The following is a 26,358-nucleotide window of genomic DNA, read 5'->3' as shown; positions in this document are numbered from 1 at the left end:
ATCACAGACACACTCCTGCTTCACAGATAAGGGATCTCCTCCACACAGACACCGCTCATGGAAAAGAAAAGAAACAACTCATTGCGCAGATGGTAGGGCACCAAAGAAACACAAGATGATTCTCTAGCAATAGCACACTCACGATACTGCCGTTCAAACAATGCATAGATAACCAGTGCACCAATCCTTCATAGAGCCGCTCAGCTGATGTTTCATCTCCTCATTCGAATCAACTATCCGTCCCGCTCGATAGTTGATTCGAATGAGGAGATGAAACATCAGCTGAGCGACCCCATGAAGGATTGGTGCACTGGTTATCTATGCATTGTTTGAACGGCAGTATCGTGAGTGTGCTATTGCTAGAGAATCATCTTGTGTTTCTTTGGTGCCCTACCATCTGCGCAATGAGTTGTCTCTTTTCTTTTCCATGAGCGGTGTCTGTGTGGAGGAGATCCCTTATCTGTGAAGCAGGAGTGTGTCTGTGATCACATCGGATTTTTTATCACTGCACTGAACTGGGTGTTGTTTTTCATTTGAACCACTGGTGCACTTCTTAAGCACAATTGGACATATTTTGTGGATTTGTTCTTATATTGTTTTTTCTGTGTTATCATACCCAGAGCTTTAATCACTGTTTAGCACGGTTGGCATCATTATTTAAGTTAGTAATTAGCGCAATTATTTACATATTTCACTCTGTCACCACCTATTGCTGTCACAAGGGATGTTTACATTCCTTGTGACAGCAATAAAAGTGATCAAAATGTAAAAAAATAAAAAAACACAATTTAATATTATAAAAAAATAAATAAATAAATAAGAAAACAAAAAAAAAATGTTTTAAAGGGTGAACCTCCTTAATCGCGCGATTAATCGCGATTAAAAATTGTAATCGCTTGACAGCACTAAAACAGATTAATTTTTTTCTCATTTGTCCTAGAACCAGCAAAGCTTGTGGACTGGAATGTGACATTTGTCTTTTTTTCCTGTAATAAAATAGTGCAGAATGAGCAAAGGTGACTTGCAGAGAGCAGTACAGTCTAAGCTATCAATCCGATCTTAGTTATGGGTGTGTGCTGTTACATTGCTGCTCTATGGCACTTTTTCTTTGACTGGATTGGTGACTGGTACCCAGCGCTGTCACAAGGAGGCAGAGTCTTCAGCTTCTTCTCCTCCATCCCAGTCAGACAAATACTGCAGCTGCTGACTTTTAATATATGGACACTTACCTGTCCAGGGCACCTGCAATGTCAGAACCCGAAAGCCGTTCTGTGCCTCGGCTCTCGGGTGGAGGCGCCGCCATCTTCGGTAAGGGAATCAGGAAGTGAAGCCTTTGCGGCTTCACTTCCTGGTTCCCTACTGCGCATGCGCGACTCACGCTGCGCGTTCCCACTGGTCCCTGCTGTCTTCTGGGACATGTGTGTCTCCCAGAAGACAGCGGGGGGGGACGGAGAAGGTGCAGGAAGTGGTGTAGATAGCCACAGGTGGCTTGGAAATCTATGCCCGGAAGTGGGGGCAAAATACCTGTATTAGACAGGTATCTGCTCCCCCCTCCCCCATGAAAGGTGCCAAATGTGACACCGGAGGGGGGGGAAACCGGAAAAGCGGAAGTTCCATTAAGGTGAAAAACCGTGAGGGTTTATAACCCCCTGTAAAAATTCTCATATATATCAGGGTATACCCCATTCTTCTAAGGTCTAAGTCCCCGGTGCCCAACCGGCGGCCTTTATGATGTGTGACCCTCGGACCTCAGCAGTCTGTAGTGGGAAAATTGATCAGGGTAATAGCAATGATCTCTACCAGCCTCATATAACATCTTCCCAGTTTTGTATTGTCTCCTGCAGCATATTCCCAGCCAGCATCATATCCACCCCATACAAATTGTCATGGCAAAAAAGTGGGGAATGTCGCTGTGACAGGAGTTACTTTAGGTGGGGTGCCCGAGAAACTCCATTCTGATCTGTACTAGACGGACTCTCTTTACAGCTGCACTGGAACCTTGTATATATGTATATTTTGGGCCAGATTCACAAAGAGTTACGCCGGCGTATCAGTAGATACACCGACGTAACTCGCAATCTAAGCCCGTCGTAAGTTTAAGCGTATGCTCAAACTGAGATACACTTAAACCTACCTAAGATACGACGGCCTGCGCCGTGGTATCTTAGGGTGCAATATTTCCGCTGGCCTCTAGGTGGCGCTTCCATTGAGTTTGGCGTAGAATATGCAAATTAGTAGATACGCCGATTCACGAACGTACGCTTGCCCGTCGCAGCAAAGATACGCCGTTTCCGTAAGAGGTATGCCGGCGTAAGGATAAAGCTGCCCCCTAGGTAGCGTATCCTATGTTAAGTATGGCACTCGTTCCCGCGTCAAAATTTTCAAATGTTACGTCGTTTGCGTAAGTCGTCCGTGAATGGGGCTGGACGCCATTTACGTCCACGTCAAAACCAATGACGTCCTTGCGACGTCATTTAGAGCAATGCACGCAGGGATGTTTTAGGGACGGCGCATGCGCAGTTCGTTCGGCACGGGGACGCGCTTCATTTAAATGAAACACGCCCCGTACCCGCCTAATTTGAATTCCGCCGGGTGATTTACGCTACGCCGCCGCAACTTTACAGGCAAGTGCTTTGTGAATAAAGCACTTGCCTAAAAAACTTGCGGCGTCGTAACGTAAATCAAATACGTTACGCCCGCCCAAAAATACGCCCATCTACGTGAATCTGCCCCATTGTGTGTTGTCTCATGCTGTCGGACTCCTTTGCTGAGATCGTTTGGGGTGTGGTTGTATTCCATTGTTGTATTGTCTCTATCTGCCCTGGCTGTGGGAGGGGGGATTCCACCAACAGCTCTCCTTGCTGATTGGACAGTTTACCCCGCCCTGAATTCCAAAGGGTGAGGTGATGGTCCCGAGTGGGATAACTGTTGTGTCCATGTGTGATAATAAATCAGTTTGTTGTTTGCCACTCTGCACTGGTGTTGTCTGGTGACTGAGTAGGCTAAAAGATCTTGGATCGTGTGGTACCGGACAGGGAAAGCATTTACGGCGGGCAGAGTCCTGTGGAGGACGAGGGTTCGTCGCAGTCCCCTTCGGCAGGCGACTGTCCCCAGCCAACAATGTATCCTGTCCTCACTCTCTGACCCTCATTTTCTTCTATTGGCTCTGCAGTCTCTGACAGTCCTCCCAAGCATTACATATGCTGAACATTATGTGCGGCCCCTTTGGTGATGTCAGGGGCCACATTTGAGGCCTAGTTGACATCCACTGGTCTAAGCAGTCCTGAAAAACGGTTACTGCGAAAAAAAAAAAAAGACAGTACTGAACTGTGTCTCTGCATGGGGAAAGAAAGAACTGGTTCATATCAAGATCTCAAAATAAGGGGGTCACTGAAAATACATTACGGAATACTTTCCCTTTAAGAGTTGGAGGAGGAGCTTCAGAACCACTGACCTATCAGTATATATTATACATACATGTACCTTGCCGTACGAAGGTTTGACTGGTATCCAGCAATATCTCACAGCCCTCCACAATCATCCTCTCAATGGCCAGATTCTTCCGGATATTTTCAGTTTCGCTGACTTCATCATGCATTATTCTAAAAGAAAAGAAAAACAAAACATGGTCTTACTATACGGTATGGAGGAGTTCAGTTGCTGCTCTTTAACCACTTAAGACCCGGACCTTTAGGCAGCTAAAGGACCCGGCCAGTTTTTGCGATTCGGCACTGCGTCGCTTTAACTGACAATTGCGCGGTCGTGCGACGTGGCTCCCAAACAAAATTGGCGTCCTTTTTTTCCCACAAACAGAGATTTCTTTTGGTGGTATTTGATCACCTCTGCGTTTTTTTTTTTTTTTTTTTGCGCTATAAACAATAATAGAGCGACAATTTTGAAAAAAATGCAATATTTTTTACTTGTTGCTATAATAAATATCCCCCAAAAATATATAAAAAAACGTTTTTTTTCCCTCAGTTTAGGCCGATACGTATTCTTCTACATATTTTTGGTAAAAAAAAAAATCGCAATAAGCGTTTATCGATTGGTTTGCGCAAAATTTATAGCGCTTACAAAATAGGGGATAGTTTTATGGCATTTTTATTAATTATAATTTTTTTACTACTAATGGCGGCGATCAGCGATTTTTTTCGTGACTGCGACATTATGGCGGACACTTCGGACAATTGTGACACATTTTTGGGACCATTGTCATTTTCACAGCAAAAAATGCTATAAAAATGCATTGTTTACTGTGAAAATTACAATTGCAGTTTGGGAGTTAACCACGGCGCCACAGTGAAGAACGGGGAAGCTGTGTTTACATACAGCTCTCCTCGTTCTTCAGCTCCGGGGACCGATCGCGGGACTCCAGCGGCGATCAGGTCCGCGGATCCCGCGGCCGCGGTCACGGAGCTTCGGTGTGCGCCCGCAACCCACGGCTGGGCATTTAAAGAGGACGTACAGGTACTTGCCTGTGCCCAGCCGTGCCATTCTGCCGACGTATATGTGCAGGAGGCGGTCCTTAAGTGGTTAATAAAGTTTTACTAAGATTTTACACTTTGAGCCATTTGTTCTTTTGAGATACCATCTCATCCTATAAGCTACCAAGGGGGTGATGAGGCGGGGAGACCATCTGGACCCGGGGTAAAGACCTTGGTTGGGTTATAGCCACAAGCGTTATTGATCCCTTGTAATGAGGGATCAATAGGAGCTGGTAAGCAGGTCCTTCAGCTATTGGTGGAGGCACTGATTTTTATCACTCTGGTGGTGGTTTGGTGAAGATTGTTATCAAGATCTATTTTCACAACACTTAGGTTTTTAGATTTTTAATTTATATATTAGTTTTCACATTGATACATAATATACAGCGGAACCTCGGATTACTCACATAATCCATTCCAGGAGAATGCTCGTAATCCAAAGTACTCGCATATCAAAGCGAGTTTCCCCATTGAAGCCAATGGAAAGTAAAATAATATGTTCTGCATTGACTTCAATGGCATGCAATACCGCATGCAGCCAGAGGTAGAGGGGGGGGCGCCGGAGAGCCTCATAAATGGCCTGTCATGAATTTGCAATAGTCTGGCAGCTTACCTGTTTCCATCTGTTCATTAGAGGCCTGACCCTGTTCTGGTTCCCTTTTTATCACTTCCTCTTCCTGTATGGCCCCACCCAGGCCATCCCAGGAAGTCTATATTAACTGTTGCACTACAGGTCTGCAGTGCTGTTCAACAGTGTTGTTTGCTTAAGTTCCTGTCTGCAGTGTGCTACGATTATCTTCCTGTGTACCGTTTTTGGCTCGTCCCTGACTTCTCCTGTTTGCCTGTCCCTCGGTTACCCTTGTCTGCCTGTTGCCCCAACCTCGGCTTACCCATCACTACCGTTTGTCCTGCTTGCTGCTTCCCCTCTCTTCCTGCGGAGCTGACCTAGGGGATCCCAGGGGTCGCGACCTGGATCCAGCTGCGGCGAAGGCCATCCTCACCACTAGAGGCTCTGGTGAACACAAGCTGGGTCTTAGACTCCGTGCCCTGGGCGATCTTGGGTTCACACTTCCTCTCTGATAGCAGCTTGTCGGCTATTGGGTTCACTACCCTGTGGTGCATCCCTGACCCCAACGGGGTGCACTTGTCACCTGGCCACGGGTGCCCTGACATGGTCGGAAAGGCCCGAGGACAGCTCGGCTGTCTTTCCGAGCATTTACGAACTGTGCCGATCGGCTCTGCTCGGCTTCCGGCGCCCCCCACCTCAGGCCAAACGCGGTACTGCACATCGCTTTGGCCTGAATCCTGCTCGTTTTGCAACCAAGTTAGGATTTTTTCAAATACAGCGCTCATGTTGCAAAACACTTGTTAACCACGTTACTCGCAATGCGAGGTTCCACTGTATGTGGAGTCTCTTACAATAATTTACAATTTTTGTTAGTTTACACGTTTACTAGCGCAACCTATTTATTTTGTCTATAATTTTAACGGTCGGTTTATTTTAACAGCTTTCTGGCTCCCAGGTGTCTTCTATGGAGGTAACAAGCTAAGATTAGGAAAGTGCTCCTAATCTCAGCTTGTTACCTGTATAGAAGACACCTGTCCACAGAAGCAACCAATCAGATTGCAATCTCTCCACCATGGCCAAGACCAAAGATCTGTCCAAGGATGTCGGGGAGAAGATTGTAGATCTGCACAAGGCTGGAATGGGCTACAAGACCAATGCCAAGAAGCACGGTGAGAGGGTGACAACAGTTGGTGGGATTTATTCACAAATGGAAGAAACACAAAATAACTGTCACTCTGCTCGGTCTGGGGCTCCATGGAAGATCTCCCCTCGTGGAGGTTCAATGATCAGGAGAACGGTGAGGAATCCGCCCAGAACTACACAGGAGGATCTTGTCACTGATCTCAGCTGGGACCATCGTTACCAAGAAAACAATCGGTGACACAGAACACCGGGAAGGACTGAAATCCTGCAGAACCCGTAAGGCCCCCCTGATCAGAAAAAATCACATGTACAGACCGTCTGATGTTTACTAATGAAGATCTGAATGATTCAGAGGAGAACTGGGGGGAGGGGTTGTGATCAGATAAGACCAAAATCGAGATCTTTGGCATCAACTCAACTCGCCGTGTTTGGAGGAGGAGGAGGAATGCTGCCTATGACCTCAAGAACACCATCCCCCACCGTCATCCATGGAGAACACCATCCCCCACCGTCATCCATGAAGAACACCATCCCCCACCGTCATCCATGAAGAACACCATCCCCCACCGTCATCCATGGAGAACACCATCCCCCACCGTCATCTATGAAGAACACCATCCCCCACCGTCATACATGGGAAACACCATCCCCCACCGTCATACATGGGAAACACCATCCCCCACCGTCATACATGGAGAACACCATCCCCCACCGTCATCCATGAAGAACACCATCCCCCACCGTCATACATGGGAAACACCATCCCCCACCGTCATACATGGAGAACACCATCCCCCACCGTCATCCATGGAGAACACCGTCCCACACCGTCATACATGGAGAACACCATCCCCCACCGTCATACATGGAGAACACCATCCCCCACCGTCATACATGGAGAACACCATCCCCCACCGTCATCCATGGAGATCACCATCCCTCCACCGTCATACATGGAGAACACCATCCCCCACCGTCATCCATGGAGAACACCATCCCCCACCGTCATCCATGGAGAACACCATCCCCCACCGTCATCCATGGAGAACACCATCCCCCACCGTCATCCATGGAGAACACCATCCCCCACCGTCATACATGGAGAACACCATCCCCCACCATCATACATGGAGAACACCATCCCCCACCGTCATACATGGAGGAGGAAACATTATGCTTTGGGGGTGTTTTTCTGCTAAGGGGACAGGACAACTTTACAGCATCAAAGGGACGATGGGCGGGGCCATGTACCATCAAATCTTGGGTGAGAACCTCCTTCCCTCAGCCAGAGCATTGAAGACGGGTCATGGACGGGTCTTCCAGCATGACAATCACCCAAAACACACGGCCAAGGCAACAAAGAAGTGGCTCAAGAAGAAGCACATTAAGGTCCTGGAGTGGCCTCACCAGTCTCCAGACCTTAATCCCATAGAAAATATGTGGAGGGAGCTGAAGGTTCGAGTTGCCAAACGTCAGCCTGGAAACCTTAATGACTTGGAAGGGATCTGCAAAGAGGAGTGGGAAAAGGTTGAGAAAGGCCGGTCTACACTACCCAGTGGCCAACTCCATCCCTGGAACATCTAACGGTTGTCCAGGGATGTGTTCCTTCACTTTTGCAACCAGCAGGCGGATGATGTGATCCCGCCCCCTGCCCCGCCGGGCGGGGCAGGGGGCGGGATCACATCATCCGCCTGCTGGTTGCAAAAGTGAAGGAACACATCCCTGGACAACCGTTAGATGTTCCAGGGATGGAGTTGGCCACTGGCTGTCATGAAGAACCAAGAATAATAAGAATGGGGACACAATTTTCAAAGTAAGAAAGAATCTATTTCACCATTACGAATACAGAGTTGTGTGAGTCAGCCATTAATATTTCATGTAATGAACGCGACGTTAAGCTGTACCTGCAGAACAGCACGTTTCACTGCCTCAAAAATACAGCGATTGGTATTCCGATCCAAGCTCACACCACCCTAACCACACCCTGTACCATCTGGAACGTACCCTTTGCCAACTGGCATTAGCGACTGTCCTGGGACATAATGAAGGGTTGGCATTCCATCTCACCTTGACAGCTCCTCCAGCTTGGATTTGGCATAGTCTAGGCTGTTACGTTCGACGTGTTCGTGAGGCGTGTGAGCGAGGAGCTCATGTAGAGTCAGGATATAACGAGGAATCTAAGAAAAGAAGACAAAGAAGATTTAATGGGTCATAATGTGTCCAACGAGAGCCATAGCGACCCTGCCCCCTTGCTCCAGGGGGTCCGTGCACTCCCCCCCCCCCCCACACGTCTTGGTAGGAGGGCAACGGCATGTAAGAGGCCTTGTGACAGGACACTGAACTACTACTCTCTGGGCCATATTCTTAAAGAATTTACGCCGGCGTATCAGCAGATACGCCGACGTAAGTCCGATTCTAAGGCCGTCCTATGTTTAAGTGTATTTTCAAACTGAGATACACTTAAACATGCCTAAGATACGACGGCCTGCGCCGTTGTATCTTAGGCTGCAATATCTACGCTGACCGCTAGGTGGCGTTTCCTTTGCGGTCAGCGTAGAATATGCAAATGACTAGTCGCGCCGATTCTCTAACGTACGCTTGCCCGTCGTAGTGATTTTACGTAGTTTCCGTAAGCGATACGCGGCGTAAAGATAAAGATGCCCCCTAGGTGGCGTACTCAATGTTAAGTATGGCCGTCGTTCCCGCGTCGAAATTTGAAGATTTAACGTCGTTTGCGTAAATCGTCCGTGAATGGCGATGGACGCCATTTACGTTACCGTCAAAACAAATGACGTCCGTGAGACGTCATTTAGCGCAATGCACGTCGGGTAATTTACCCGACGGAGCATGCGCATTACGATAGGCGCGGGAGCGAGCCTAATTTAAATGATCCACGCCCCCTACCAGGATCATTTGAATTAGGAGTGCTTGCGCGGGTGGACTTTACGCTACGCCGCCGCAAGTTTACAGGTAAGTGGTTTGGGAATCAGGCACTTGCTTGCCAGTTAAACTTGCGGCGGAGTAACGTAAAGGACATACGTTACGCCGCCGGAGATCTCTAAGAATATGGCCCTCTGTCACCAGGGGCAGTGATCAATGTCGTGTCACTTGTAGCCCATCCCCCCCACACAGTTAGAATCACTCCCTAGGACACACTTAACCCCTTCCTCGCCCCCTAGTGGTTAACCCCTTCCCTGCCAGTTTCATTTACACAGTAATCAGCGCATTTTTATAGCACTGATTGCTGTATAAATGACAATGGTCCCAAAATGGCGTCTAAAGTGTCCGATGTGTCCGCCATAATGTCGCAGTCACAATAAAAAAAAAAAACGCAGAATGCCGCCATTTCTAATAACAAATTATAATAATTAATAATTGATAATAAAAATGCCATAAAACTATCCCCTCTTTTGTAGACTCTATGGGGCAGATCCACAAAGAAATTACGCCGGCGTATCCATTGATAGATTTCAAATTTCCCGCGTCGTATCTGTTTTGAATCCTCAAAACAAGATACGACGGCATCTCGGCTAGATCCGACAGGCGTACGGCTTCGTACGCCGTCGGATCTTAGATGCAATTTTTCGGCGGCCGCTAGGTGGCGTTTCCGTCGAAATCAGCGTCGAGTATGCAAATGAGCTATTTACGGCGATCCACGAACGTAAGAGCGGCCCGGCGCATTTTTTTTCCGTCGTTTGCGTTCGGCTTTTTCCGGCGCATAGTTAAAGCTGCTATTATGAGGCGTACTCAATGTTAAGTATGGCCGTCCTTCCCGCGTACAATTTTGAATTTTTTGCGTCGTTTGCGTAAGTCGTTTGCGAATAGGAATTTGCGTAGAATGACGTCACCGTTGTAAGCATTGGTTGGTTCCGGTTTAATTTCGAGCATGCGCACTGGGATACCCCCAGGGACGGCGCATGCGCAGAAAAAAAAAAACTTCATTTACGTCGGGTCACGACGTATTTACATAAAACACGCCCCCATCACAGCCATTTGAATTCCGCGCCATTACGCCACGAGAGATACACTACGCCGCCGTAACTTACGGCGCGGATTTGTTGTGGATTTAAACTAAAAAAGATAAGTTACGGCGGCGTAGCGTATACGCTGTGCCCGGCGCAGATGTATGTAGATCTGCCCCTATAACTTTTGCGCAAACCAATCCATAAACGCTTATTGCGATTTTTTAGACCAACAATATGTAGAAGAATACGTATCGGCCTAAACTGAGGAAAAAACTTTTTTATATATGTTTTTGGGGGATATTTATTATAGCAAAAAGTAAAAAATATGAATATTTTTTTCAAAATTGTCGCTCTATTTTTGTTTATAGCGCAAAAAAATAAAAACCGCAGAGGTGATCAAAACCACAAAAATAAAGCTCTATTTGTGGGGGAAAAAAGGACGCCAATTTTGTTTGGGAGCCACGTCGCACGACCGCGCAATTGTCAGTTAAAGCGACGCAGTGCCGAATCGCAAAAACTGTCCTGGTCCTTTAGCTACCTAAAGGTCCGGGTCTTAAGTGGTTAATAAAAATAAAAAAGTGGGTCAGACTTGATGAAGCGAGACTCTGATGAATGGAGGGACGATGAAGCGAGACTCTGATGAATGGAGGGACGATGAAGCGAGACTCTGATGAATGGAGGGACGATGAAGCGAGACTCTGAGGAATGGAGGGACGATGAAGCGAGACTCTGATGAATGGAGGGACGATGAAGCGAGACTCTGAGGAATGGAGGGACGGGTTGCGGACTCTGATGAATGGAGGAACGATGAAGCGAGACTCTGATGAATGGAGGAACGATGAAGCGAGACTCTGATGAATGGAGGAACGATGAAGCGAGACTCTGATGAATGGAGGGACGGGTTGCGGACTCTGATGAATGGAGGAACGATGAAGCGAGACTCTGATGAATGGAGGAACGGTGAAGCGAGACTCTGATGAATGGAGGAACGATGAAGCGAGACTCTGATGAATGGAGGAACGATGAAGCGAGACTCTGATGAATGGAGGAACGATGAAGCGAGACTCTGATGAATGGAGGAACGGTGAAGCGAGACTCTGATGAATGGAGGAACGATGAAGCGAGACTCTGATGAATGGAGGAACGGTGAAGCGAGACTCTGATGAATGGAGGAACGATGAAGCGAGACTCTGATGAATGGAGGAACGATGAAGCGAGACTCTGATGAATGGAGGAACGGTGAAGCGAGACTCTGATGAATGGAGGAACGATGAAGCGAGACTCTGATGAATGGAGGAACGATGAAGCGAGACTCTGATGAATGGAGGAACGATGAAGCGAGACTCTGATGAATGGAGGAACGATGATGCGAGACTCTGATGAATGGAGGAACGATGATGCGAGACTCTGATGAATGGAGGAACGATGAAGCGAGACTCTGATGAATGGAGGAACGATGATGCGAGACTCTGATGAATGGAGGAACGATGATGCGAGACTCTGATGAATGGAGGAACGATGATGCGAGACTCTGATGAATGGAGGAACGATGAAGCGAGACTCTGATGAATGGAGGAACGATGATGCGAGACTCTGATGAATGGAGGAACGATGATGCGAGACTCTGATGAATGGAGGAACGATGAAGCGAGACTCTGATGAATGGAGGAACGATGAAGCGAGACTCTGATGAATGGAGGAACGGTGAAGCGAGACTCTGATGAATGGAGGAACGATGAAGCGAGACTCTGAGGAATGGAGGAACGATGAAGCGAGACTCTGAGGAATGGAGGAACGATGAAGCGAGACTCTGAGGAATGGAGGAACGATGAAGCGAGACTCTGAGGAATGGAGGGACGGGTTGCGGACTCTCACTGACCTGGAACATGGGGTAGGTGAGGAAGGTCTCCAGGGTTCGCTCCTCGCAGTCCGGTTTGGCTTCGTATTGTTTGAGTAGTTTGTCGAAGTCGCGGTTCTGCTTGCAGTGGGCCAGGATCTGCAGGCTGTACTGGTGGTTCCGTACAAACTCCTGGTAAATGTTTAACATCGGCAGGAGGATGTCAAACAGATCAGCTGGAAAGACAACGAGATGTGTTACCATCCCCCCCCCCGGGGACTGACAGCAGAGTAATGACCGGAGAGAAGAAGACCCCAATCCTCACCCAACACCAGCGTGGGCCAGCTGGAGATCCGCGCCTTCAGACCCTGATAGAAGATCTGGTGCAGAAACATGATGGTCTCACTGGAAGAAAGAAGGTCCTATCAATTACACATGTGCAGAACGGGAAACATTTGCTTTGTTTCGTTACGCAACCAATTTCGTTTCGTTGCATTCATAACAAAAAGTTGTTTCATTTATTCACTTTCACCTGAATTCTTCCAATGGATTCAAAGTATTTGAATAGAAAATAATCAAATTCATTGTGAAGAATAGGTGGTTTTAATCTATTTGAAATAAAAATTAAAAAAAAAATGCTACATTCTATTCTATTTTTTATTCTATTCTTTTGTTTTTTATTCTATTCCTTCATTTTATTTTATGTTCAATTTTATTCAAATTTCTATTCTTTTATTTTCTACTTTATTTTATATTCTGTTCTATTATTTTATTTTATATTCTATTCCTTTATTAAATTTTTTTCTTTTATTTTCAATTATTTTATTTTATATTGTATTATTTTTTTTTTTTTTTTTTTTTTTTTTTTTTTTTTTTTTTTTTTTTTTTTTTTTTTTTTTATTTTTTTTTTTTTTTTTTTTTTTTTTTTTTTTTTTTTTTTTTTTTTTTTTTTTTTTTTTTTTTTTTTTTTTTTTTTTTTTTTTTTTTTTTTTTTTTTTTTTTTTTTTTTTTTTTTTTTTTTTTTTTTTTTTTTTTTTTTTTTTTTTTTTTTTTTTTTTTTTTTTTTTTTTTTTTTTTTTTTTTTTTTTTTTTTTTATTTTTTTTTTTTTTTTTTTTTTTTTTTTTTTTTTTTTTTTTTTTTTTTTTTTTTTTTTTTTTTTTTTTTTTTTATTTTTTTTTTTTTTTTTTTTTTTTTTTTTTTTTTTTTTTTTTTTTTTTTTTTTTTTTTTTTTTTTTTTTTTTTTTTTTTTTTTTTTTTTTTTTTTTTTTTTTTTTTTTTTTTTTTTTTTTTTTTTTTTTTTTTTTTTTTTTTTTTTTTTTTTTTTTTTTTTTTTTTTTTTTTTTTTTTTTTTTTTATTTTTTTTTTTTTTTTTTTTTTTTTTTTTTTTTTTTTTTTTTTTTTTTTTTTTTTTTTTTTTTTATTTTTTTTTTTTTTTTTTTTTTTTTTTTTTTTTATTTTTTTTTTTTTTTTTTTTTTTTTTTTTTTTTTTTTTTTTTTTTTTTTTTATTTTTTTTTTTTTTTTTTTTTTTTTTTTTTTTTTTTTTTTTTTTTTTTTTTTTTTTTTTTTTTTTTTTTTTTTTTTTTTTTTTTTTTTTTTTTTTTTTTATTTTTTTTTTTTTTTTTTTTTTTTTTTATTTTTTTTTTTTTTTTTTTTTTTTTTTTTTTTTTTTTTTTTATTTTTTTTTTTTTTTTTTTTTTTTTTTTTTTTTTTTTTTTTTTTTTTTTTTTTTTTTTTTTTTTTTTTTTTTTTTTTTTTTTTTTTTTTTTTTTTTTTTTTTTTTTTTTTTTTTTTTTTTTTTTTTTTTTTTTTTTTTTTTTTTTTTTTTTTTTTTTTTTTTTTTTTTTTTTTTTTTTTTTTATTTTTTTTTTTTTTTTTTTTTTTTTTTTTTTTTTTTTTTTTTTATTTTTTTTTTTTTTTTTTTTTTTTTTTTTTTTTTTTTTTTTTTTTTTTTTTTTTTTTTATTTTTTTTTTTTTTTTTTTTTTTTTTTTTTTTTTATTTTTTTTTTTTTTTTTTTTTTTTTTTTTTTTTTTTTTTTTTTTTTTTTTTTTTATTTTTTTTTTTTTTTTTTTTTTTTTTTTTTTTTTTTTTTTTTTTTTTTTTTTTTTTTTTTTTTTTTTATTTTTTTTTTTTTTTTTTTTTTTTTTTTTTTTTTTTTTTTTTTTTTTTTTTTTTTTTTTTTTTTTTTTTTTTTTTTTTTTTTTCTATTCTTTTATTTTCTATTCTATTTTATTTTATATTCTATTCCTTTATTTTATATTCTATTCCTTTATTTTATATTCTATTCCTTTATTTTATATTCTATTCCTTTATTTTATATTCTATTCAAAATGTGAATTTTGGAGGACAGCTTTTTTTTAATCTTTTTATTTATATCAGGACAGATACCCACATGGGCCACAACAACACGAGGTAGTAAACAATGAACAGACATTGGTACATATACAGAGTTCCCACAATGTGGCTCTCATGCTTCCTAAAGTTGGCCGTGGTTTAACGTCCCCTAAAGCGATTCGATTCGGATCCCCCCCGAGCGCAACACGCACAGCAGCAGTTGGGTGGCCAGCGCTGGAACTCTCTGATCTCTGTTCCAGCAGCCGGCACAGAAAAGAGATGCAAGCAGAGTCAACCCGCCTGAGTTCAAGTGTCCCCGGCTAGAGCAGCGCATCCCGTTTCCCATGCACGCCGTCGCCATCAACGTTACCCCGATCTGTCGCTCCGAGCCGAGCTCAGCGATGGGCGCCCTGTGATTGGCTCACGTTCGGGCGGCGGACACGAGGGTCTGTGATTGGCCCGGTGGACCTGGAGATCGCGGCCGCCCCGGAGTTCTGCATCCCAGCCTGGCATTTCTACTCGCTGCTTGTCTCCTCACTGTCGGTCTATTTCTCATCTGCCCCCTCACCCCCTCTGTCAGGCCGCTGCTCTCTGTAAGCCACCCCTCTCTGTCAGTTACCTCCTGTCAGCCACCCACTTATTGTCAGCTGCCCCACCTCTGAATAATAGGCTGAGAATGCAGCAGCTACTGTAAGCGGAAAAGAGGGTCAACAATGCTCATTTGCAGCCTCACTGTGCCCATTTGCAGCCTCACTGTGCCCATTTGCAGCTTCACTGTGCTCATTTGCAGCCTCGCTGTGCCCATTTGCACGCCTCGCTGTGCCCATTGTAGCCTTAGGCCCCGTACACACGAGAGGATCGATCCGCTGAAATTGATCCGCGGACCGGTTTCAGCGGATAGATCCCCTGGTGTGTACGATCCAAGCGGATATTTTTCCCCCGGCGATGGATTTCCAGCGGATCAAAATCTCTTAACATGCTAAGAAATCGATCCGCTGGAATCCAGTCCAACGGATTGATCCGCTGGTCTGTACAGACTCACCGGATCAATCCGTCCGAAGGCATCCCTCGCATGCGTCGTAATGATTCGACGCATGCGTGGAAGTCCTTATATCACAGCGTCGCGCACGTCGCCGCGTCATCATCGCGGCGACGGCGCGACACGTCACCGCGGACGGAATTCCGCGGGGATTTTGATCTCATGGTTAGTACAACCATGAGATCAAAATCCGCCAGAGGATTTATCCGCGGAAACGGACCTCCGGACCGTTTCCGCGGATAAATCCTCTCGTGTGTACTAGGCCTTACTGTGCCCACTGCAGCCTTACTGTGCCTATTCTCACTGTGTCCATTGTAGCCTTACTGCGCCTATTGCAGCCTTACTGTGCCCATTGTAGCCTTACTGTGCCCATTCTCACTGTACCCATTGTAGCCTTACTGTGCCCATTCTCACTGTGTCCATTGTAGCCTTACTGCGCCTATTGTAGCCTTACTGTGCCCATTGTAGCCTTACTGTGCCCATTCTCACTGTACCCATTGTAGCCTTACTGTGCCCATTCTCACTGTGCAATGGGCAGCATCAGTGTACCTGTATTCTTGACAGGCTGAGGGCATCTATTTTTCAAAAGTCGCGGCTTCCTCCTGGCCACATTCCTTCCGCGATACCTGTCGGGTCGCGGGCGTCCATTTTTCAAAAGTCGCGGCTTCCTCCTGGTCCGTCATAGGCGTTTGACACTGTGCTCGGCTACCGCCTATCACGGAGGTCCTCTCATCCTCGGACTCAGTTTCCCAGCAGACACTGTGTTCAGTGTTCCGCCAATCACGGACCTTCTTTCATCCTCGGAACAAGAGGACATCCATGATAGGCGGAACACTGTCTGCTGGGAAAGTCCGAGGATGAGAGGACCGCCGTGATAGGCGGTAGCGGAACACAGTGTCAAACGCCTATGAGGGACCAGGGGGAAGCCGCGACTTTTGAAAAATGGATGCCCGCGACCCGACAGGTACACTGACTCGAGTGTAAGCCGAGGGGGCTATTTAGGGCTGAAAATCTCGGCTTATACTCGAGTATATACGGTATTAAGGATGCAGCTGCTGCTGACGGATACAAAGGTGCGCCCTCTAATGGCAAATCTGGGTATGACGTTTTTAACAACTAGCGTATATATCGGGGGAAGGCAACCTCGGCCCTCCAGCGGTGGTGAAACTACAAATCCCATCATGCCTCTGCCTCTAGGAGCCATGCCTGTGATTGTCGGGGTCTTGCAATGTCTCATGGGACCTGTAGTTTCAAAACAGCTGGAGGGCCGAGGTTGCCTACCCCTAGTATATATATAATACACCAGTGGCGGTTCATTCGTAGAGGGCGCTGGAGCGCCGCCCCCTCTGGCTCTCACCGCCACTGAGACTAATAACATAGATTCATGCATTGCACGAATCTATGTTATTGTCGCCGCTGCCGCTGGTCTATTCAGATGGCCGGACATGAGGCGCCGACCACCTGAATAACGGCAGCTGGTTGGCTGTACGGAAGTGCCTATCAGAGCCAGCGGCTTTCCAAGTACAGCCCTCGGGTCCCCGGAAGCTTATCCTCGGAACGCACGGGGTGTGCGTTCCTTGGATAAGACTGACAGGCGTCTCAGCCAATCAGGTTGGCCGGTTCTGGCTACCGGTAACCTGATTGGCTGAAGCGTCATCGAGGGCGGGAGAAGACATCGAGGGTTCAAGAACGTGGATGGCTGACTCCATTAAAGGTAAGTGCCGGGCGAGGGGGAGGAGCACAGCGGCGACAAAGGGCACAGTGACATCAATGGGCACAGTGGCGACAATAGGCACAGCGGCATGAATGGGCACAGTGGCGACAATTAAAGGGCACAGTGACGGCAATAGGTACAGTGGGGACAATGGGCACAGTGGGGACAATTGGCACAGCGGCATTAATGGGCACAGTGGTGACAATTAAAGGGCACAGTGACATCAATGGGCACAGTGGCGACAATTGAAGGGCACAGTGGTGACAATTTGCACAGTGGCGATAATTGATGGCACAGTGGCTGTGTTTGATGGCATGGCACAGTGGTGACAATTGATGGCACAGTGGCTGCGTTTGATGGCATGGCACAGTGGCTGCGTTTAATGGCATGGCACAGTGGTGACAATTCATGGCACAGTGGCTGCGTTTGATGGCACAATGGTGCGAATTGATGGCACAGTGGCTGCGTTTGATGGCATGGCACAGTAACTGCATTTGATGGCATGGCACAACGACTGCATTTGATGGCATGGCACAGTGGTGACAATTGATGGCACAGTGGCTGCGTTTGATGGCATGGCACAGTGGTGACAATTGATGGCACAGTGGCTGCGTTTGATGGCATGGCACAGTGGCTGCGTTTAATGGCATGGCACAGTGGTGCGAATTGATGGCACAGTGGCTGCGTTTGATGGCATGGCATAGTGACTGCATTTGATGGCATGGAACAGTGGTGACAATTCATGGCACAGTGACTGTATTTGATGGCATGGCACAACGACTGCATTTGATGGCATGGCACAGTGGTGCAAATTGATGGCACAGTGGCTGCGTTTGATGGCATGGCACAGTGGTGACAATTGATGGCACAGTGGCTGCATTTGATGGGCACAGTGAGGCTGCATTTTTTTTTTCCGTTTGTGCCCCCCCAAAAATTTTGAGCACCAGCCGCCACTGTAATACACCCTGAGTGTCCGCAGAGCGCAAACACGTCCATATGCTCTAAAAATGTTCCCTCTTCCAACAAGCTCCCTAAAATCTGACGCAGATCTCCTCACCTGTTCAGAAAGATGCTGCTGACGTCATCGTGGGTGATCGGTGGCTTCTTGGAGCTCGCCGCCATTCGCAGAGGTCGCAGGAAGTTGTTGACCAAAATATGCAGCTGCTGAACGTATTCCGACTCCGCCTCCAGCATGCTGAACACAACCTGGTTCCTCTTGCGCATGCTGTCCGCATGGGGAGACCTGGAGTAATCCTGGATTATGCTTTTCCATTTCCGCCGGCATAGCCAGCCGCGCAGGAAGCTCTGTACCTGCGGGCGAAACGCGTAAAGAAACATATTACTAAGGGGTAGACATGTGCACTGCCAAAAAAATATTTTTTTTCGTTTATGTTATTTTCGTTTTTTGTTTTTTTTCGGAAATTCGGGAAATTAAAAAAAAAATGTTTCGTTTTTGTTTCATTAGTTTTTTTTTTTTTTTGTAAATTCTGGAAAATCTAAAACATTTTTTTTGCCGTTTTATTTGCTTTTTTCGTAAATTCGAGAAATTCGAAAATTTGGAATTCTGAAATTCGGAAATTCGAAAATTCGTATTTCCGGATTTCCGAAAAAGCAAAAAACTGATAAAACGGAAGAAACAAAATTTCCGAAAAAAACGAATGAAACGAAAATGAAAAAAACAAATTTCTAAAATTCTGAAATTCTAAAAATTCTGAAATTTCCCATTTTAGATTTTACAATTTCGAAATTTCGATTTCTTTAGTTTTCGAATTTCAAAAATTCAGGTTTTTATAATTTTTAAATGTTTAAATTTTCGAAATTTCGAATTTTCAAATTTTTTTTTTTTCGAATTTGTCATTTTCGAATATTCGAATTTTCAAAATTCGTAAATTCGAAATTTTCGGAAGTCCGAAAAATTTGTTAATACGAAAATTCGGAATTAACGAATTTCCGAATTTTCGTTAAAAAAACGAATTAGAAACTAAACAAATGGCACATGTCTACGAAGGGGTGATTTCATAAAAATGAATTCATATTCACCCAACAAAATTAAATTTACAATAATTTTGAGCGAATGCGGGCAAAGTCGAATGTTACTAGGCTATTTTCTCAGGGACGATATCCCCTTATGGCCACTAGATGGAGCTAACAATCATAGTACAGTGGAACCTCGGATTGCGAGTAACGCGGTTAACGAGCGTTTCGCAATACGAGCGCTGTATTTAAAAAAACGGTTTGCGACTGGTGTCTCACAAAGCGAGCAGGATTCAAGCTTCAAGCCACAGCGGTGTGTGGCCTGAGTTGGGGGGGGGGGGGTGTGCGCCGGAGTCGAGCTGTTCGGAAATGCTTGGAAAACCTTGGAAATACTCCATTCCAGAGCCTTTCCGAGTTCAGCCGAGCTGTCCTCGGGCCTTTCTGGCCGTTTTTCCGAGGCTCTCTGGCCACCCCCACCGCCTCTGGCCGCATGCGATATTGCATGCCATAGAAGTCAATGCAGAACTAATTATTTTTGTTTTCATTGACCTCAATGGGGAAACTCGCTTTGATATGCGAGTGCTTTGGATTACAAGCATTCTCCTGGAACGGATTATCCTCGTAATCCGAGGTTCCACAGGCATCATTCAGATATCCATCTCTTCAGCTGACGAATCCCTGCACCATAAGAACGATCATAGCGACGGTTCCGCCGCTTGATCATTCTTATAGGCGGCGGGAGAGTACGCCCCCTCCTCCCGCCGCCATCCGGTGCTTCTCCGGGGCTCTCCCGTGCCATCGGAGACCCGGAGAAACGATCCGCCGGCGTCGGATGGAAAGCATAGAGATGACTGGTGGCCAGATGGTCACCAGTCATCTCTATGATCGTCGGAGGTCCGGGCGCGATGTTATGACATCACGCCCGGGTACCGGAATGTAAACACAGCCGCAATCGCGGCTGAAAGCATTAAATCTGTGAATTTTTTTTCACCGATTTCATGCTTTCCAGCCTGGAGGAGAGATGTGAGGTCTTATTGACCATCTCTCCATAAAGAGGACCTGTCACACACTATTCCTATTACAAGGGATGTTTACATTCCATGTAATAGGAATAAAAGTGATAAAAAAAAAAAGAAATGTAAAAAAAAGTGTAAAAATAAAATAAATTGAGTAAAATTTAAAAAAAAAAAATGTTAAAAAATATTTTAAACGCCCCTATCCCCGGTAGCTCGCGCTCAGAAGCGAACACACACGTAAGTCCCGCCCACATATGTAAACGCCGTTCAAACCACACATGTGAGGTATCGCCGCGAGCGTTAGAGCGCCAGCAACAATTCTAGCACTAGACCTCCTCCGTAAATCTAAATTTGTAACCTGTAAAAAAAAAAAAAAAAAACGACGCCTATGGAGATTTTTAAGTACCGAAGTTTGGCGCCATTCCAAGAGTGTGTGCAATTTTAAAGCGTGACATGTTAGGTATCTGTTTACTCGGCGTAACTTCATCTTTCACATTATCCCAAAAAATTGGGCTAACTTTTCTGTTTTGTTATTTTTTAATTCATGAAACCGTTTTTTTCCCCCAAAAAAAAGGCGTTTGAAAAATGATTGCGCAAATACCGTGGGAGAAAAAAAGTTGCAATGACCGGCATTTTATTCCCTAGGGTGTCTGCTAAAAAAAAAACATATATAGTGTTTGGGGGTTCTGAGTAATTTTCTAGCAAAAAAATTATGATTTTTGCATGTAGGAGAGAAGCGCCAAAATAGGCGCGGTATGGAAGTGGTTAAGACCTGGGGTATGTAAACTTTTGATCAGGGTCATTTGGGGAGTTTCTGTTGCCATTATGATATAAAAAGAGGAAACACAGATGATTGATAATAAACGGCTTCAGCCAATCACTGACCATGAGTGAGAGAAAAGTTTTTGTGTTATCGTTCATATTCTCTGAAAAATGGCCAAGAAATCATAAATTCTGCTGGGGTATGTAAACTTATGAGCACGACTGTAATGTGGCATTTTCCTGATTCACGCTAGGAGTATGAATGAAGAACATCCGACCTGGAAAGAAAATGGCCTACTAACAATTGACTTTCCAGCCATTTGTACAGAACGATTGTACATGCGTTTTAGCAGGACGCGTTTTTTTTTTTTTTTCATCAATATGGGCCAGATCGACAAAAGAATTACGCCGGCGTATCTACTGATACGCCGCGTAATTTCAAAGTTCCCGCGTCGTATCCACAAAACAAGATACGACGGCATCTGGGATCGATCCGACAGGCGTACGTCTTAGTACGCCGTCGGATCTCAGGAGCTCTTTTTCGGCGGCCGCTAGGCAGCGTTTCCGTCGATTTCCGCGTCGAGTATGCAAATTAGCTAGTTACGGCGATCCACGAACGTACGTCCGGCGCATTTTTTTTTACGTCGTTTGCGTTCAGCTTTTTCCGGCGTATAGTTACCCCTGCTATATGAGGCGTACTCGATGTTAAGTATGGCCGTCGTTCCCGCCTCGCATTTTGAATTTTTTACGTAAGTCGTTCGCGAATAGGGATTTGCGTAGAATGACGTCACCGTTGTAAGCATTGGCTTGTTCCGGTTTTATTTCGAGCATGCGCACTGGGATACCCCCACGGACGTCGCATGCGCCGTTAAAAAAAAACGTTGTTTACGTCGGGTCACGACGTATTTACATAAAACACGCCCCCATCACATCCATTTGAATTCCGTGCCCTTACGCCGCCAGAGATACACTACGCGGCCGTAACTTACGGCGCAAATTCTTCGAGGATTCGAAAAAACAAAAGTAAGTTACGGCGGCGTAGTGTATCTTAGATACGCTACGCCCGGCGGTAATATGCGCCGTTGTACGTGAATCTACCTCATTTTGTCTAATTATTTAGATGGTTACAATCGAATGCCATCAAGTGTATTGATAAAGGTTCTGCAATGTGATGCGCTGAACATGCTGACAAATCACCACAAATTCCGTTCACCTTCTTTATCTTCTTAATGTCGGTGTCTTCGGTCTGAGCGCTGCTCGGTGTTGATTGGATACGTTCATTGTCCTTCAATAACGAGGCAATCTGTAAGAAATAATCAGAAATTAACAAATAAAAACAAATAAAAAACAAATAAAATAATAATAATAAAAAAAATTGAACAAACAATTTACTGAGGTTGAGATTAACTTCGGCCAGAAAATTGCATTTGTGTCAAACTTGCGACCTTCCTATCGTTTTAAATTCCATTGACCCAAATTTGTGCATAAAATATTGATTTTCTTATGATCATCAGCTCCATCTAGTGGCCATAATGTGGTATTTTTCCTGGAAATTCCTCAAACAGGGAACATACCACATTATGGCCACTAGAGGGAACCAACAATCATAGGAAGCCACTTTATTAAAGCAGGGGTTCACCCTAAAAAAAATGTCTAACATTGCATGGAGCCGACCTATGAGACCGACAGTATGCTGTTTTTTTTTTTTTGCGTACATACCATTTTAGGGCTATTTTCACCCCCGGCTTCCCCGCGGGAGTGGGCGTTCCTAATCACAGGCTGGCATTGACGTGCTTCCGACCGGCGCATACTGCGCATCACGAGTTGCCGAAAGAAGCCGAACGTCGGTGCGGCTCTATACGGTGGGAACGCCCACTCCCGCGGGGAAGCCGGGGGTGAAAATAGCCCTAAAATGGTGTGTACGCAAGAAAAAAAAACAACAGCATACTGTCGGTCTCATAGGTCGGCTCCATGCAATGTTAGAATTTTTTTTAGGGTGAACCCCCACTTTAAGCAAAATTACTGTCAGAATTCACAAGGGCTAGGCGAAAATGCTTGTGACATTCATCCAGCAAATTTTTATAAACAGACCCCAGTAGTTAAATACAAATTCAATGAGGGTCAAAAAAATTTTTTTTTTCTTTTTTCATGTCATTTAGAGGTCTATTTATTAAAAAAAAAAAAAAATGTTGGATGAATGTCTCACAAAGTTTGACTATATTTTTGCCTAAAACAAAATATAGTCAGTTGTGTCATTCGTCCAGCAAATTTTTATAAACAGGAAAATGTAAATAAAAATAATAATAATAAAAAAAAATGTTGGATGAATATCTCACAAAGTTTGACTTTATTTTTGCCTAAAAAAAAAACAGTCAGTTGTAACATTTGTCCAGGAAATTTTTATAAACAGACCCCAGTAATTAAATACAAATTCAATGAGGGTCAAAAATCTTTTTTCCATGTAATTTAGAGGTCTATTTATTAAAAAAAAAAAACGATGTATGAATATCTCACAAAGTTTGGCTATATTTTTGCCTAAAAAAAAAAAAAATATAGACAGACATGACATTCGTCCAGCAAATTTTTATAAACAGACCCCAGTAATAAAATACAAATTCAATGAGGGTCAAACATCTTTTTTTTTTCCTTTTTCATATAATTTAGAGGTCTATTTATCAAAAAAAAAAAAATGTTGGATGAATATCTCACAAAGTTTGACTTTATTTTTGCCTAAAAAAAAAAAAAAACAGTCAGTTGTGACATTTGTCCAGGACATTTTTATAAACAGACCCCAGTAATTAAATACAAATTCAATGAGGGTCAAAAAACTTTTTTCCATGTAATTTAGAGGTCTATTTATAAAAAAAAAAAAAAAAAAACGATGTATGAATATCTCACAAAGTTTGGCTATATTTTTGCCTAAAATTTTTTTTATATATATATATATATATATATAGTCAGTTGTGACATTCATCCAGCAAATTTTTATAAACAGACCCCAGTAGTTAAATACAAATTCAATGAGGGTCAATTTTTTTTTTTATGTCATTTAGAGGTCTATTTATATATAAACAAACAAAAAAAATGTTGGATGAATATCTCACAAAGTTTTACTATATTTTTGCCTAAAAAAAAAATATAGTCAGTTGTGTCATTTGTCCAGCAAATTTTTATTAACATAAAAATGTAAATAAAAAAAATAATAATAATAAAAAAAATGTTGGATGAATATCTTACAAAGTTTGACTTTATTTTTGCCCAAAAAAACAAACAAACAGTCAGTTGTGACATTTGTCCAGGATTTTTTTTATAAACAGACCACAGTAATTAAATACAAATTCAATGAGGGTCAAAAATCTTTTTTTTTCCTTTTCATATCATTTAGAGGTCTATTTATTAAAAAAAAATAAAAAAAAATGTTGGATGAATATCTCACAAAGTTTGACTATATTTTTGCCTAAGACAAAATATAGTCAGTTGTGTCATTCGTCCAGCAAATTTTTATAAACAGAAAAATGTAAAAAAAAATAATAATAAAAAAAAAATGTTGGATGAATATCTCACAAAGTTTGACTATATTTTTGCCTAAAAAAAATATATATAGTCAGTTGTGACATTCGTCCAGCAAATTTTTATAAACAGACCCCAGTAATTAAATACAAATTCAATGAGGGTCAAAAATCTTTTTTTTTTTTTTTTTTAATAAATAGACCTCTAAATGACATAAAAAAAAAAAAGATTTTTGACCCTCATTGAATTTGTATTTAATTACTGGGGTCTGTTTATAAAAAATTGCTGGACGAATGTCACAACTGACTATATTTATTTTTTAGGCAAAAATATAGTCAAACTTTGTGAGATATTCATCCAACATTATTTTTATTTATTATTTATTTATTTTTTTAAATAAATAGACCTCTAAATGATATTAAAAAGGAAAAAAAAAAGATTTTCGACCCTCATTGAATTTGTATTTAATTACTGGGATCTGTTTATAAAAATTTGCTGGATGAATGTCACAACTGACTATATTTTTTTTAGGCAAAAATATAGTCAAACTTCATTATTCAATATTCATCCAACATTATTTTTATTTATTTTTTAAAAAATAATGTTGGATGAATATCTCACAAAGTTTGACTATATTTTTGCCTAAAAAAAATATATATAGTCAGTTGTGACATTCGTCCAGCAAATTTTTATAAACAGACCCCAGTAATTAAATACAAATTCAATGAAGGTCAAAAATCTTTTTTTTTTTTTCATGTCATTTAGACTATATTTAAAAAAAAAAAAAAAAAATCTGGATGAATGTCATAAGCATTTGCCCACCTCTCACACAATTTGACTATATTTTTGCCGAAAATTTGTTGATTTCCTAGGATCATCAGCTCCATCTTGTGGACAAAATGCTGTATTTTTTCCTGAAATACCAAAGTCAGAGTATATACCACATTATGGCCACTAGATGGTGCTGACATGACAATCATAGGAGGTCACGGTATTAACCAAAATTATGTACAGAATTTGTGGCGTTCTGTGCGATTACTTTGAAGGAAAGCGCTCCTTTGGCCACATCCGTATGAAGGTTTTTGTATTAAATAAAAAAAGAGAGAGGGCAAAAGTAACCCAAGGTCGGCCTTTCAGGGCAAAATTAGCATATTTATTACTAGTAATGGTGGCAATCAGCGTTTTTTGGCCGGACTGCGACATTGCGGCGGACAGATCAGACACTTTTTAGGGACCAGTGACACTAATAGAGTGATCAGTGCTAAAAAAAAAAAAATGCACCATCACTGTACTAATGCCACTGGCAGGGAAGGGGTCAACATCAGGGGTAGTCAAACGTTTAATGGTGTGCCTAGGGGGTGCTTTCTAACTGTGTGGGGGGATGGTTTGACTGCTTAGCAGGAACACAAGATCTCCACCTTCCCCACTGACTGAACGACGATTTGCCTTGTTTACATAGGAAGACCAAAGTTCTGCCTCTCTACTAACAATCGTTGGGATTCTCGGGAGAGATTGTGTCCACTGTGCGCGCCCCAGACCCGTCCGGGTCTGGGGCGCGCACAGTGGACACAATCTCTGCTGGGAACCCAACGATCACAATCATTCGCCCAGACTTTACAGATTCTGTAAGTCTGTTGCTTAATATGTCGATTTCCTATGATCATCAGCTCCATCTAGTGGCCATAATGTGGTATTTACCTGAAATACCTCAATCAGAAAACTACCCCATTATGGCCACTAGATGGCACTGATGTTCATAAACATATTGCACATATTACCAGGGCCGCCATCAGGGGGGTACAGGCAGTACACCTGTAAGGGGCAGGGATGGCAACACCTTTTAATTTGTAAGGGGCTCGGATGGCAACCCCCTTATTTTAATTTTTTTTTTTTATAAAGTTTTTTTTTAATTTTTTTTTTATATATTTTCTTTTGTTTTTATTAAAGGGGCCAGAGGTCCCCAGGCCCCGGATGGCAACCCCCCCTTTTTATTTTTATACATATATATATAT

At 42.3% G+C, this 26,358-nt stretch overlaps 1 protein-coding gene across 2 annotated transcripts in view; it reads right to left on the bottom strand.

Moving 5' to 3' along the window:
- RASGRF1 (Ras protein specific guanine nucleotide releasing factor 1) overlaps positions 1 to 26,358 on the bottom strand; it is a 155,624-nt gene that overhangs the window by 88,749 nt on the left and 40,517 nt on the right. For both annotated transcript variants that reach the window (XM_040342192.1, XM_040342193.1), the window contains exons 4-9: positions 22,050 to 22,139; positions 18,142 to 18,395; positions 12,323 to 12,402; positions 12,040 to 12,233; positions 8,263 to 8,372; positions 3,484 to 3,602 (exon numbers count right to left, since the gene is read on the bottom strand). In XM_040342192.1, coding sequence (XP_040198126.1) covers positions 3,484 to 3,602; positions 8,263 to 8,372; positions 12,040 to 12,233; positions 12,323 to 12,402; positions 18,142 to 18,395; positions 22,050 to 22,139 — 847 coding nt within the window. The remainder of the gene's footprint in view (positions 1 to 3,483; positions 3,603 to 8,262; positions 8,373 to 12,039; positions 12,234 to 12,322; positions 12,403 to 18,141; positions 18,396 to 22,049; positions 22,140 to 26,358) is intronic.

This window comes from Rana temporaria, chromosome 3, assembly GCF_905171775.1.
Source record: "Rana temporaria chromosome 3, aRanTem1.1, whole genome shotgun sequence".
In the NCBI taxonomy this organism is placed as follows: domain Eukaryota; kingdom Metazoa; phylum Chordata; class Amphibia; order Anura; family Ranidae; genus Rana; species Rana temporaria.
This window is presented reverse-complemented; position numbering and strand designations above follow the sequence as displayed.